At 46.3% G+C, this 13,004-nt stretch overlaps 1 protein-coding gene across 2 annotated transcripts in view; it reads left to right on the forward strand.

Moving 5' to 3' along the window:
• Positions 1-954: 954 nt before the first annotated feature.
• CCDC80 (coiled-coil domain containing 80) overlaps positions 955-13,004 on the forward strand; it is a 36,498-nt gene continuing 24,448 nt past the window's right edge. The window contains exons 1-4 of one of the 2 annotated variants that reach the window (XM_054713979.1): positions 955-1,124; positions 1,356-1,674; positions 2,090-4,005; positions 11,142-11,298. In XM_054713979.1, coding sequence (XP_054569954.1) covers positions 2,101-4,005; positions 11,142-11,298 — 2,062 coding nt within the window. In that variant the 5' untranslated portion in view covers positions 955-1,124; positions 1,356-1,674; positions 2,090-2,100. Of the gene's footprint in view, positions 1,125-1,336; positions 1,675-2,089; positions 4,006-11,141; positions 11,299-13,004 lie in introns of those variants that run through there. The other variant, XM_008146597.3, reaches the window with a different exon arrangement.

Raw genomic sequence — 13,004 nt, forward strand, 5'->3', positions numbered from 1 at the left:
AAGGGGTAGCAACCGAGGACCAGGCTTTATTCTGTGAGAGTCGCCATTAGCATGGCCTAGTTCGCAAAGGGCATTCTGAGAACCCTGGCTCACCACAGTTGTGGCAATTCATACCGATGTCATTCTCTTAGAAAAGCTGGACAAAATGTTTGTGTAACTTGAGGCACCTTTCCACCCATCTGAAAGCTGAATCCCTATGACAGACCCAGGAGGTGGACATAGAGAGCTACCTCAGTCTCTTCTTTGGAACCTGATATGGCTATTTCGAAGGATTGTCTAAAGCCCTATAGAGACCTGAAGCTTTTGGAGAGCAAAATACTGCAACACACACACACACACACACACACACACACACACACACTCACTCATGCCTCTGAGGAAGGTCTTAGCCTACCATTTCTAGGCAGAACCCAGAACCGTGCCCCTCCCCTGATGCAATGGCCGACTGGTCTCAGGGGAACAACAGCTATTGCCTGCATTTCTAACCTTTTACCAGCTTCCTTCCATGCCAAGGAGAAAACTAGAAGCAAGAATACAGTAATATGATCTCCAATTAGCATAAAATAAAAACAACCCAGTCATGTTTTCCACGGGCTTTTCCAACCTCAAACTAAATGCATAAAGCAGGGAGAAAAAAGATAAAATTATACTCATGGAACTATAAATATATATACTATCTCTGTGTGTACGCCAAGCACCCTGACCCAAATGATTATCTGTCTCTAGGAAAACCAAGCAGCCAGATGCAGAAATCTGAGCATTTCCCCGTCCCGAAGTGCAGCGTGAGTACAGGCGGGAAGGGAGAATATCCTGACGACTCGGTATGGAAGGGGTTAAGTCCTCAGCCATCCTATTCTAAAGTGATTTATGATGATGGGTAGTGTTTCAGAACTTTCCCCCACCCAAAGAACAGCCCTCTCCCTCCTCACCGAGTCCACTCTCAACGTGCTGAAATGGGAAGGAGGCGGTGTTTTGCTGACCTGTTAAATTCTTAGTGAAGTTTCCTTGATTTCCAGCGGCTGCTGTTGTTTGAGTTTGGTTTGGATAAAAACTGAGGTTGTCCTGGCATTCCTGGGACTGAATCCAGGCCAGAGGAAGAAGAAAACGAAGGAGAAGGAAAAGAGGTGGGGAGAAAGAAAGGGAGGAGAGAGGCGCAGGAAAAGAGAAAAAGCCTATTTTCAACATCACATTCCTGTGTTTTCCCTCCGCCTGGGAAACATATTAATCCCAGTGCCTTTCCGCTCGGAGACAAAGGGACTAAGCCAGACTGTGGGGGAAAGGGTGATAAGAGGGATCCTGGAACTCTAAAGAGAGCACAGAGTGAGACTCAGGGGCTTCCTGTCTGTCCCACACAGGGATTGGCACACACAGCGACAAGACCCAGCAGAAACGGCAGAAAAAAATGAAGATGCAAAGACGTAAAGGGACAGCTCCCGTCACCTCATCCTACTTGTCAAGAAGGTAAAAAGACAGCCTGAAAGGAAAGAAGAGAGCCGCTGAGCCCTCAGGTCAGGACAGGCGACTTCGACTTCGGAGCTGGAGCTGCAGCGCGCCCCAGCCTCGCAGAGGAGACAGAGGGCTGGGAGGAGAGGCATTTCATCTAGGAGACTGTCCTGGGACCACACTTCGGCTTGCTTGTTAAACCCTCTGCATTCCATCTCCATGAGCCACAGTGTAAGTGTGTAATCCTTTCTGTCTTTGGTGTGATTGCTTCTTTGTTGCTGGTTTGAAGAAATGAAATGAGGCTCTTGTCATAATTAACATGCTCAGTGTGCACTTTCTCTGGAGCATCAGAGAGTCGGGTGCAAGGGTGCGAGCACGGGGAATGGGGCACCGAGTTGGGTTTCCTGCTGAACCTAACTGTCTCTGCTAAGTGCTGACAAATTATAGGGGCTTAAAAGTAACAGGATCTCATCCTATTTTCCATTCCCTGACCTCCCTCCTTATTCTTCTCTCACCACCCCTTCCCCCAGTCTTGGGCCAAATTGGAGAAAGGGGAAATGCCCAGCTGTTTGCAATTAAATAAAATTTTCTTTTCTTTTCTCCCCTTCCTCTCCCCTTTTGTCTCTGACCTCGCTGCCTCTCCAAGTGGATTGCACAATGACATGGAGAATGGGACCCAGTTTTACCATGCTGGTGGCCATGTGGCTGGTGTGCGGGTCACAGCCCCACCCCCAGGCTGTGAATGGAGGGAGCCACGGAGGGCAGAAAGCGCCTCTGGTCTCCCCAGCGCACAGGAGGCCAGCTCGGCTGCTGAGGCACACGGGGAGGTCTCAGGGAGGCGAGAGCACCGCGCCGGGAGAAGGACCCCTTCAGCCTCTCCAGAGGAGGCGCAGCGTGCCGGTGCCGGTGCTGAGAATCGCTCCCGAAAAGGCCCCGCCAGCCCGACTGGACCCCCACGGGGCCCTGGGGAGGCCGGAGCGGCGACAACCGGCAGCCCGGGGTTCTCCCCGGGAGATGGTCCGAGATGAGGGGTCCTCGGCTCGGACAAGAATGCTGCGCTTCCCCGCCGGGTCCAGCTCTCCCAACATCCTGGCCAGCTTCGCCGGGAAGAACCGCGTGTGGGTCATCTCGGCGCCCCACGCCGCGGAAGGCTACTACCGCCTGATGATGAGCCTCCTCAAGGACGACGTGTACTGCGAGCTGGCCGAGCGGCACATCCAGCAGATCGTGCTGTTCCACCAGGCGGGCGAGGAGGGCGGCAAGGTGCGGAGGATCACCAGCGAGGGCCGCGTGCTGGAGCAGCCGCTGGACCCGGGCCTCGTCCCCAAGCTGATGAGCTTCCTGAAGCTGGAGAGGGGCAAGTTCGGCATGGTGCTGCTGAAGAAGACGCTGCAGGTGGAGGAGCGCTACCCCTACCCGGTCAGGCTGGAGGCCATGTACGAGGTCATCGACCAGGGCCCCATCCGCAGGATCGAGAAGGTCCGGCAGAAGGGCTTCGTGCAGAAGTGCAAGGCCTCGGGGCTGGAGGGCCAGGTGGTGGAGGAGGCGGACGGCGGCGGGGGCGCGGGGCGGCCGGGCCCGAGCAGTGACAAGAGGAAGGAGGACCTGCGGAGGGCGCACGTGCCGCCCACCAGGGACAGTCGGGCGAAGGTGCCGAGGAAGCCGGCGGCCACCGCCACCGCCACGGCCGCGCCTCCGCCGCCGCCCCCGACCCCCAGGGCCACCACCCTGCCTCCCGCTCCAGTGCCCACGGCCACTCGGGCCACCGCGCGCGTGGTGGTGACTGCAGCCGCCAGACCCACGACCACCACGGCCTTTCCGACCACGCAGCGGCCCTGGACCCCCCGGCTGCACCCCTTCTCAGACGCCCACCGGCCCCCAGCCACCGCCGAGGTGACCACGGCCAGGGGTGCCGTAGCCTCGGGGCACCTCTACCCCCCGCCCAGGAAGGAGCAGCCGAGGGAGAGGCCGCCGAGCACCCGCAGGCCCGGCAAGGCCAGCGGCTCCGAGGGCCTCCCGGCCTCGCCCGCGCCCCCCTGGGAGCACAGCGCCCGGGCGGTGGTCCCCGGCCGCTCCCGGGACAACCGCACCGACCGGCGGGAGCACGGCCACCGGGACCCCGCCGTGGGGCCGGGTCCTCACAAGCCGGCAAAGGGGAAGCCCCCCAAAAAGAAAGCCCAGGACAAAATCCTTAGCAACGAGTATGAGGACAAGTACGACCCCGGCCGGCCCACCGCCTCTCAGCTGGAGGAGGAGCTGCAGGCGGGGAATGTGCCCCCGCAGAAAGCAAAGGAGTCCAAGAAGCACGAGAAGCTCGAGAAACCCGAGAAGGAGAAGAAGAAAAAGGCGAAGAACGAGAAGGCGGACAGGTTGCTCAAGAGCGAGAAGCAGGCGAAGAAGGACAAGGCGGAGAAGAAGAGCCGGCCCGAGAAGGAGAAGAGCAAGAGGAAGAAAGCGGAGCAGGACGGCTACCTGAAGCCCACCTCCAAGTTCCTCACGCCGAGTCCCCAGAAGCTGGTGGCCGACCTGCTGGGCTCCTTCGAAGGCAAGCGAAGGCTCCTTGTAAGTAGCCTTCTCCTGGGCACTGTTCTGGGGGCTGAGAGGGGTTTGGGGTGTTGTTGTTGTTGTTTTTTCCTGAAACCACATTGCTGGACGGCAGACCCAGTGCAGAAGATGGGGAGGTGTGTCAGGGAAGGGCAGCCCGGCCAGCAGCTCCTTTGGGTGTCGATGCTCGGTGAGTCTTTCTCACACAGACTCAGAGCCCTTGGCCAGGGGACCTTAGACAGGAACCCAGGGACGCACCCGTGGCCGGCTTCCCCCAAACCCATCAGTGCCCATCCCCCATCTCCACTCCTCTCTTCCAAGGGGTAGTTCTGGATACAGCTCCATTTTACCAAGTTCAGTGAACAACAAACAGAATGAAGAAGTTCCTAAAAATGGTATGCATTGACTCTGAAACCCTTAGGGAAAGGGTTTCTCTCTTCCTGATCCGAGAAACCAGAAGCATGTGTACGGGGAAATAAACAAGGTTTCTCCTCTCTCCCCTTATTAGGTCTATATCAAGAGCTGGAAAACTCAAAGGGGAAAGTAAGGCAGCCTCGGTGGGGAGTAGGCGTGACTGGGAGTGGGGAAGGGCCCTTTTTGGTGTGACCCTCATGAATGGTTTTAAATCAGCTGTCTGAAATCTTCATCCCTTTATTAAAGGCCCTCTCTTCCATCACTGCCCAACCAGTAAGAGGCCAAAAGGATGGAGTGTGAGGAGCTGGATTAATTGCTCTAATTTCCAATACCCTAAAGACACATATGAACGTGGAGTCCAGATGTCAGCTGCCCTGAGACGCTATAAAATGAACATGAACGTGTGTGTGCGCGCGCGTGTGTGTGTGTGTGTGTGTGTGTGTGTGTGTGTGTAAGGAGACAAGCAGTCCTTACTTCCACTTTGTCTCTTTTTCTGAGTGCCAGTAGGATTGAGTGAGTCACAGTTACATCTCAGTAGCTATCTATTTGGCCATTACTTGCCACCATCCAAAGAATAACAACAACATTTTGTCAAACCCCAGAAAAAGGGCTTCGGACAGGAATTAGCCCCATCCTAAAGGTAAGGGCATTTCTCATCAGCACAGGGAACATGGTTTCTTCTCCTCTCCAAGTCTCCTTACCCACTCTTCTAGTGCCCTTCCAGGATTTTACTCATAGCTTCTTAATGTTGTCATTCTACTCCAGGCTGTCCAAGAGGAAAAGAGTACTATACAATTTAGAGAAAAAGATCAGGAATTAATGTTGGGTGATAAGCATCAAGAATGATTCCCTCAGGTACCTGGATGGCAGGGAGCCATCTTGTGACACTGTGGACATCATCTATCCTACTGAAGGCAGAAGGTGACTCCACACCCTGCATTTCCCCACCAAACAAGCTAGGCATTCTTCTCTCAGGGCATTGCTCAGAGGGTTTTTTTGTTGTTGTTTTTTTCCAATCTGGCCTAAATTTTAATTAATGATCTGAGCCAGAGAGACTCTGGTACCCATCTATCTTTAGTGGTTTCAAAAGTTTAAATGCATTTGAAGTGTAATTTAGAGCAGAGTCCCTTGTGGTATTTATCATGGGTGGGGCATGTCCCTAAATTCTCTTAGCTATCCCATCAATAGTGTATTTATGTGTTAGGACAAAACCCAAGTTTTTGTTGATTCTTCAGGTTTTGTGTGTGTGTGTGTGTGTGTGTGTTATTTTTTGTATGTTGTTACTTGTTTTAACCAGAGCCTTAAAGTAACTATATAAACTAAGGGTAGCAGAGGATAGGTTGCCAGAGTAGTTTAACAGCTTCTTGGTTATTCCCAGAGTATGTAAATTTAAATGGAAAAGTTCCAGTAGAACCAAAAGAATCACTGATTTCAGAGTAGAACCCTACCTGGTACTTGAATGGTTTGCTAGAGAACCCACGGGGGAGAAACTGCTCTCTTTGGGCTGGGAGAAAGCATTAGTGGTGTGCTCTGTTGCCCTCATCCTGAGTACCTGGGACTTTGTCCAGCCTGCTAAAGAACATCACCCAATCCTGCCATTTAGCCAACAAGGCAGGCAAAGTGTTCTTCATGGTCAGGTTTTAACCAGGCGAAAATAATCACGGGTAAACTGTCAGGATTGTAATTGTGCACCTATGGGTAAATACTTCCATTACCGCTAGTTTATGAGTCAAAAGAAAAGGGTTTTTATACATATCCCTAGTATTAGTCATGCCTTTTATTTCCCTCCCTTTCTCCCCCACTCCCTTAGTCAGAGATTTGAAAGCCCAGCTGGGTCTTTTCTGCTTTTAACAGTATCCCTGATCATAAATTTCTAGCAAATGAAACTCAGATGACAGCTTCTGCTGATGTCATGTGAGGCAAAACAGAAACCAGCTGGGATTGCTCATGGCAACGTTGCTCTGGGTGGCTGGTAAGAGGACTGGGTTTGTTATTACACAGAAAGCCCCAACAAGAGGCATCTCGGTCTTGTAATCCCCATGTGCTCAGCTGATGACTGTATCAGAACTGTGCTTTCTAAATAGCTAATGACATCTAAAATAAGAATGGATTAGAAAAGACAAGATGAAATAAGCATATGCAATATCAAAAGATGCAGAGAAAAGACTGTTTGACCAGACAGAGAGGAGACTTGTGTTTCTGGGTGAAAGACATAGTTGGTGCCATTGATCGTTTTTCCACTCATTTTCCCCACCCAACATGGCTGATGTTATTCAGGAAGCTGGGGATTCAATTAATATTCATTAAGGCTTTGCATTTTGTTCAAGTACAGCTGACAACATATACCTCTAACTGGCCTCAGTCTAACAAGTGAGCTCAAACTTAAATGAGGTTTGAATTCCAAGAAACTGCACTGGCCTTTGAGCTTATCTTTCCAACATTTCAGTAACCTGGTACCCTGTTACAATTTATCACAAACCTCCAATGCTTTGCATTTATTAATATCATTTTTAGAAAACATCACATAACCTCTGCTTAAGCAATTAGTTAGAGAAACACTGGCAGCAATGGTATAGGTTGTGGCTGGGTGAACAGCATCCTAGAAGCCTTCAAAGGAGCTACAGGAGGACCCAGGTGTCCTCGTCGTGGGCCTGAGGTCATTTCTTCAAACCCCCCTGGCTCTCAGTCTGTCAAAGAAAAGGGGTACATCCTGCCAGGGGCTATTTGAGACTGTGCAGTTTAATTTTTCATGACAATCCTGTGAAGAAAGACTTAACTCCATTTTACAGACAAGGAAACAGAAGCTTAGAGCTGTTGAGGCTCCCAAGGTGAACAGTTAATATATGGCAATGCCAAAATTAGAACTCAGGCATGTCTGATTTTAAAGCTCATACTCAAGCCACTCCCCCATTCCCTTGGAGTGAATATGGGGCATATGCCATAAAGTGAAGGGGAAACTTCCCTGTTAATTATTCGAACACAGATATTTAAAAATTCATTTCACACCTTAAATTACTCAGATAAATGGTAAGGCATAGCAGTTGTCAACATTTGTGCAAAGCACCAACGTACAATTTCTGCCTTGAATACCCAGCTAATTCTCTGCACTTCAACTGGCTGGCTTTCCCGGCAGTCAGTCAAGAACAATAGATTGAATCCCAGTTAACCCAAACCCTCAGACTGGCTGGTGTCAGTGTGGGGGTGACAATGGTGAGAATATAGATAAGCTGTTTATCACTTAAACATTGGACTATGTGGAGTGTAGCTGTCAAACCATCATTTTGTGCCAAGAATCTATCTACTTGTCAATTGACAAGAGGCCTTGTAGTGCTGAATTGCAGAGATTCAAGTTCAAGTTTAAGCATTCTTTGAAGCTCTGGTAATTCAAGTGGGTTGATACTTTCAACCTTACTTCAGAAATCTGGATATTGGAATAGCAATATACTTAATTGATTTAATTTTAGAAAGGATATAAAGTTCTGGTTTACTAATACAAACTGCTACCTTAAGTGCTGTTTTCCAGAGTTTCATAAATATCTAGTGTTTTTAGCCTAACACAATATGTTGAATAACCTGAGACTTAAAATACTTCCCCCTTTATATGGGAATAGCATTTCCCATTCCTGTTCACTCCCTTTATTAATGTAAACTGGCTTCATTATACTCTGAGGCTCCTTGTGCCAACACACTGTTGGAACAGAAACATAAAAAAGAACCACAACACAGTTCTAAATTTAAGAGACATGCCCTGATTTATCGCCAACAAACTGCAAAGAGGCCAAGTACCAGACAACAATGTTTACTGAGAAGTCCTAGGATGCTCTCTTTAGGAAGAAGGGATTGGAAATGGTTACCATTTTAAGTACTGCTTGAAATACTGCCAAACTAGAAAATTAATTGGATGGAGATGTCAAAACACAGAAAAAGAAACCTTAAAATATATTCAGATGACCAGCCTCTTCTACTTTCCCTGATGTGAACTTGAGGAACAGATTAAACCAACTGGTTTGTGGGCTGCAGCTAGACACTCATAGGCAGGGGACCACTGTGTTTCTTGAGTCGCTCCCCTCTCCTGGCTGGAATGATCTATGTAACCTGAGGGACGTGGGCCAGAGTTTGCTCTCCTAATAACCATGGGCACAGCAATGGTAGGGGCTGGGGCTTCAGTGCCATAAGCATAAAATATAATAGTGAATCAAGGTAATTCATAAATTCCAAGTGAACAGGGCAGACTCTAAGAACAGTAATTAAAAGGAAGAAGTGATCGTCGTTTTCTTTATCCCAGAAAACCTTTGTTAATGTTCCACCCTGAAGTTATTGCACACATCTTGATTTCCATGAGGGATAGTATTTTGTCAAGCATAGACAATTCTTAGAAGGGAAAGCCTCCAGGAAGCAATAAACATAGAAAATACTTTAGGGAGGATGCTGCATTTGAAGAATGTCTCAGCATCAGATAAGTTGGAGGGGACCTGAGGGTTTTCTGGGTTGGATATAGGCCAAGGCAGAGGAAGGAATGTGGGTGAACTATTCAGAGGTGACATACATGTATGGTACTTGGGTACACACAGCCTTACATACATCTTTTTATTTATTTTGCTCAGTTTTCTCACTATTTTGTAAGGTTGGCAGGGAAGTTGTTTCACTGTAAAGATGAGAAAACTAAGTAAGGTTCAAAAGGTTAAATGACCTTATTAAGGCTACATGGAAGCCAGGGGTTGAATAAGGATTAAAATACAGATCCTCCAACTTTGACTATAATCACCATTGCTCTATGCCACTTTGCCAAGATTCCTTTCATGTCGTAATTTGGAATGGTCTGGCTATGGGTGAAGAGGGCACATAAAGGAGAGTAGGAAGAAAGGTTAGCAAGAGAGAGCCTAGGGCAAGATCACTGAGTGCCAGCAACTGGGAAATGAGTCATGAAAGATGAATGTCACCTCAAGGTGGGTTAAGGTACCCTTGGGCAAAGGTCCCAAGATGAAAATAAACATTATTAGAGCTTCTGGTTTATTATAGTGTGATTCCTACTGGGTGTTCATTGGCCTAAGACTACTGTGTTCACAGATCCCTGGGAGAAACTTCCAGATGGGAGGATGAGGTTCTGTATATATCATGTGAAATTCTCAATTATCTGGTATGTACCAGGGGGAGAAGAGCAGAGAGCATTTTGAAGACTCTTGAAATCCTGTCTGTCATATCATGGTCTGTCCATGGACTTTAAAGGTTCATGACAAAGTGTGAGATGAATGGATTTGAAATTATAGAGGCAGGTAACTATCAGTCATTTAGCCTCTGGGCAACTGTGCCCTAGAGACTCCTCTAAACATAGGCTTATCCTTCATTTAGAGTAGGGAGTCCAAAATCATAACCAGTAAATCTTACCTCTGTTTTGACTATTTTGTGTTCTCACTTAAACATTCACTTTATTTATCTCAAAATAGTGTATTTGTAAGCAAAGAATAACCAGCAAGAAAAACAAAACATCCCAACTGAAAATAAAACTCCCAAGATTTGGGTTACCATAAACACCTAAGCAAATATTTTCAGATGTCATATATCTAATTGAAAACTAACAAACAAACCCAAAATGCCATTACTATCTCTTTTTATAGCCACCTTAAGTCTTTTTTAAGGCTAAGTAGAATCAATGAATAAATTTGATTATTTTTCCTTCTGGAAAATTACATTTCTTAAACAAGCATATTCTACCCATCATGTCCAACTGAACAGGCTTATAAACACAAAATAAAAAATAAATGAAATCATGTCTACTTAAAATAAATAACAATCTGAGAAAACAGTATAACTTTATCCCAGAAAACCTTTGTTAATGTTCCACCCTGAAGTTATTGCACACATCTTGATTTCCATGAGGGATAGTATTTTGTCAAGCATAGACAATTCTTAGAAGGGAAAGCCTCCAGGAAGCAATAAACATCTCTGACAGAGAAAAATAAACAGCAGAATCAAGCTGGGACCAGATATTAACCGTTTTGAGAAAGAATTTGAGAGGTTTCAATATGGTAACTCCCCCCCCCCCCCGAGAAATGCCATGTGACAGACTTCCGAATCATTTTATAAGGTTAGATGGGCAAGTAGAGAAGTGGCTGATATATTTGAATGTCATCAAATGGGATAACATGTATAGAGGCTGACTTCTGAGCCCAGTAATGAGTTAGCAAATGATGAGTAGACAGTGTTCATAGCAGACATCAGCCATCGATTGTTCCAGAGTGCCCAAGGCCTGGCTATGAAACTCTCTCAACCCTGTGAGACATGAAATAATAGTAGTAACCACGCAATTAACAAATGTCAGAGCAGCCAATTAGGATAAGTAAGATTTGTCAAGCAATTTTTACATTCCAAGTATTTATTCAGTGCCCACAACAGCCTTGCACAATAAGTTCTGCTGTGCGGAGTTCACAAGTGAGAAAACCAAGACACATGGACACTAGTAAGGAATGTAAAGAGTAGAAATGAGGAAGAAAATCTAAGCATCCTGGAGCCATTTAAAAATAAAAACCCTTTACAAGCAGTCTTTTGGCCCTGATCATGCTAACTGTCCAACAAAACCATAGAGTCTAGTTTAGTTTAGCTTGGCTTAGCTTAACTTAGTTTAATTTAGTTTTGGTGTCAAGTCACTACCAACCCTCTATTCCAAGTCATCCCTTTGGATTTTGCCTCAGTGTAAAACTATCGGTATGAATTAATATTTGCTTGCCTTCGCCCACCTCCAGCTGATCACCGCTCCTAAGGTTGAGAACAACATGTATGTGCAACAGCGAGATGAATATCTGGAAAGTTTCTGCAAGATGGCCACCAGGAAAATCTCTGTGATCACCATCTTTGGCCCTGTCAACAACAGCACCATGAAAATCGACCACTTCCAGCTAGGTTCTCTTAACCATTTTAATTATATTATTGTTTTTCTCTTAGCTAAGGTGGGACAAATTGTATGGGAGAGGTCGGTGGGGAATCACAGGAAACTTCAGATATCCAGAGGGCTCTTTGCTTTGGCAACCAAGTTTAGTTGTGCCTCACGTTTATTTGCATAACCATTTCCGATGGTTCTGGTTTAAGTTTTTGGCACTTTAAATGCAAAATATGCAAGTACTCTATGGTTTGAAAGCCAGTAAGGTGGAGAAAAAGGAGAGAAGTAATACAGCAGGGGGAGAACCAGAGAGGTATTCAGAAATTTTCTTCTGGATTCTGAGTCTTCTTGCCTGTGAGTAACATCATGTGATCTTCCCGCAGCCTTCATACTGCAGGCAACTCACTCACAGATAGGGACCTGCCAGACCCTTGAACTACTTGAGTCTGGCAAGGCTGGGGAGGGAATTAACCAGGGCTGAAAGAAGCTATTAAGATAAATGAAAAGTCACTGAAATGAGGACTGAACTATGCCCAAGTCCTTTTGGAGAGCAGAAGAATTTGGCTGAATGTAGAGTTTTCGCAATTTTTCATATTAATGATGCGTGTGGGACTCTTGAAGTATCATTGGGCAGCTGAGATCTAACTCGTTGCAGTTCCCCTGGGAACATTGAAAGACTTACTGGGAGTAGTTAAGCCTCAGAGTCAGAAGCCCCAAATCTGCCCCACCCATTTATTCTCTAATTATTACATCTCCAGGGCTTTAGTTAGTTAGTTAGTTAGTTAGTTAGTTAGTTAATCCTCACCTGAGGATATTTTTCTATTGATTTTTTAGAGAGAGTGGAAGGGAGGGGGAGAGACACAGAGAGAAACATGGATGTGAGAAAGACTCATCAATTAGTTACCTAGTGATGGAGCCTGCAACCGAGGTGCATGCCCTTGACCAGAATCCAAACCTGGAACCTTCAGTCCAAGGGCTGACAATCTATCCACTGAGCCAAACCAGCTAGGGCAGGGGGTTTATTTTTAAAAACCTTTTTCTTACATGCTTTGTCTACTTTTTTATTCTCATTTAACTATAAAGAAAATACTTCCTATTCTACCATTTATATATCCTGTATGTTTTTCATAAAATACATTACATCTGAAAACATCTGAAAGGATGTAAAACAGACTTTCCCCACTAGTTAACATTTAACTTCAATACATATAACACGTTAGCTCACAGATTTTTTCTGTCATGTGATCTTAGTATAATTGAACACATAGTCGTAATTATGTCATGATAACATCAATTTGGTTTTTAATATGGTCTAGCTTTCTAAGTCATATTTTTATTGTGGTAAAAACACAATATGAGATTGACCCTCTTACCTGATTTTTAAGTTCATAGTACGGTATTGCTAACCTTAGGCCAGTGGTCAGCAAACCGTGGCTCGCGAGCCACATGCAGCTCTTTGGCCCCTTGAGTGTGGCTCTTCCACAAAATACCACGGCCTGGGCGAGTCTATTTTGAAGAAGTGGCATTAGAAGAAGTTTAAGTTTAAAAAATTTGGCTCTCCAAAGAAATTTCAATCGTTGTACTGTTGACATTTGGCTCTGTTGACGAATGAGTTTGCCAACCACTGCCTTAGCACATGTTGTACAGCTGATCTCTAGAATGTATTCAGGTAGGAAGTTTTAGTTATACATTTTCTTTCATTAGCCCACCTTCCCCTCCTGACATAGAT

The sequence above is a fragment of the Eptesicus fuscus genome, chromosome 3 (assembly GCF_027574615.1).
Source record: "Eptesicus fuscus isolate TK198812 chromosome 3, DD_ASM_mEF_20220401, whole genome shotgun sequence".
Lineage (NCBI taxonomy): Eukaryota > Metazoa > Chordata > Mammalia > Chiroptera > Vespertilionidae > Eptesicus > Eptesicus fuscus.